The sequence below is a fragment of the Rattus rattus genome, chromosome 3 (assembly GCF_011064425.1).
Source record: "Rattus rattus isolate New Zealand chromosome 3, Rrattus_CSIRO_v1, whole genome shotgun sequence".
Classification (NCBI taxonomy): domain Eukaryota; kingdom Metazoa; phylum Chordata; class Mammalia; order Rodentia; family Muridae; genus Rattus; species Rattus rattus.
Window position 1 is genome coordinate 111,753,511 of NC_046156.1, and position 1,838 is coordinate 111,755,348.

Genomic DNA, 1,838 nt, shown 5'->3' on the forward strand with positions numbered 1-1,838 from the left:
ATCAATACATAATACATAAATAGATAGATGGATAGATAGTACATGACTCATAGAGAATAGATAGGTAGAAAATATATGATTTATAGACAGGTGATACATAATACATGATTGATAGATGATTGATAAATAGAAGATAGATAGATGATAGATAGGTGACAGATACAATAGATGATAGGTAGATGATAGGTAAATAGAAAAACAGATAAATAGATGATACAAAGATAATTTGATAGATAATAGATATATAATAGAAACAGCTTCAGAATTTTATATGTGAAGTTAAGACAATGGCATATAATTCTACAACATAAATTGTCTTTGTAAAGTACATACATCTGGATTATGGAAATATGATAAATACACATGTTCTGTATATGCCTCTTTGTGCTTTGTGAAATTTGCTCATTGTGCATGAAATGTCTAGGCAGAAAAATGAATGAAATAAATTTGTTAGTCAAGGTTCTCCATAGACCCGTGAGCAGGGAAGGCCTCAGTATGCAGAAAGACACTGCCGGCGAGTTTGTGGACCTGTATGTGCCACAGAAATGCATCAGGAGCAACCCCACCATTGCTGCCAAGGACCACGCATCCATCCCAATGAATGTGGCTGAGGTTGACAGGAGCACGGGCCGGTTTAATGGCCAATATAAAACCTACAGCATCTGTGGGGCCATGCACAGGATGGGTGAGTCAGATGATTCTATTCTCTGGTTGGGTAAGGCTGATGGAATTGTCTCAAAGAACTTTTAAGCAGAAGAAATCAGGAATAATTTGTTATAAATAAAAGTGGTAATAAGTAAAAAAAAATTGTCAGTCAAACATGGCAGACACTTCATGCTATTACTTCATCGATTTTATTAGATGAAAGAACTCAAAGGAAATATATGCAGTGGTTATGCATGAAAAGAAAAGATTCAAGGGGACTCCAGATTTGGTGAAGTGATATGATGGAAATAAAGAAGTGTGAGCCAATATGAGTGCCTATGTCAGGTAAATATAAAGTTAAAATGTGAGAAAAAAATTAATCAAAAGCCTAAATAAGTTTAAGAATAGAAAAGCAATTAAAGAATTCTAAATATGGGTAATTACATGAATATCCAGTTTGATCCTTTATTGGGTCTCTAAACACAAGGCACAGGTAAGGAGCTGAACAGAATTAGACAAACCAAATATATGGTAGGTTCCCTTGGTAGTTAACATGAGTCCCCTTTCTTACTCTTTCATATTTTATCCCAAGAATGTATTAAGGAAACCTTAAAAGGCAATTTGATCTCAAAGAGTCAAGGTCAAAATCAAGTTTATTTCAATATGTTGACTGTGCTTCTCTATTTACACAGGAACCATAATTATGGAGTACGGAAGTCTGCCTGCCCTACAAGATTTTTATGAATGAAAATTTGATCAAAATTTTCTTTATCTTTCTTTTAACTATTAATCATTACATTCTTTTACATCTCAAATAGTATCCCATTCCTGTGGTACCCCTCCAACAACCACCCATTCCACATCTGCCCTCCATCCTCCCCTTTGCATGTATGAGCATGTTACCCCACCCACCAACTATCTCCTGCTACACCACTCCAGCATACCACTATACTAGGGCATCAAATATCTGCCATTCCCCACCCCAGGAACAAAGGTCTTTCCTCCCATTGCTTCAGGCAAGACCACCCTCTGCTACATGTATATATAGAGCTTTGGATCCCTCCAAGTACACTGCTTGGTTGGTAGTCTAGACTCTGGGAGAACTGGATGATCATGCCAACCCATGTTGTTCTTCCAATGGTGCTGCAGCGTCCCCTCTGCTTCTCCAGTTTTTCTGCCAGCTCCCCCAACCC

The 1,838-nt window shown here is 37.3% G+C and overlaps 1 protein-coding gene across 1 annotated transcript; it reads left to right on the forward strand.

Annotated features, from left to right (window-relative positions):
• Window positions 1-495: 495 nt before the first annotated feature.
• On the forward strand, window positions 496-750 carry LOC116895509 (40S ribosomal protein S21-like). Its single transcript, XM_032896758.1, has one exon. It carries the CDS (start codon window positions 496-498, stop codon window positions 748-750), a length of 255 nt encoding a protein of 84 aa, XP_032752649.1.
• The last annotated feature ends 1,088 nt before the right edge of the window (window positions 751-1,838 follow it).

What these genes read in the sequence shown, in the direction of transcription:
- LOC116895509 (XM_032896758.1), top strand. Translation starts at nt 496, where the DNA reads ATGCAGAAAGACACTGCCGGCGAGTTTGTGGACCTGTATGTGCCACAG.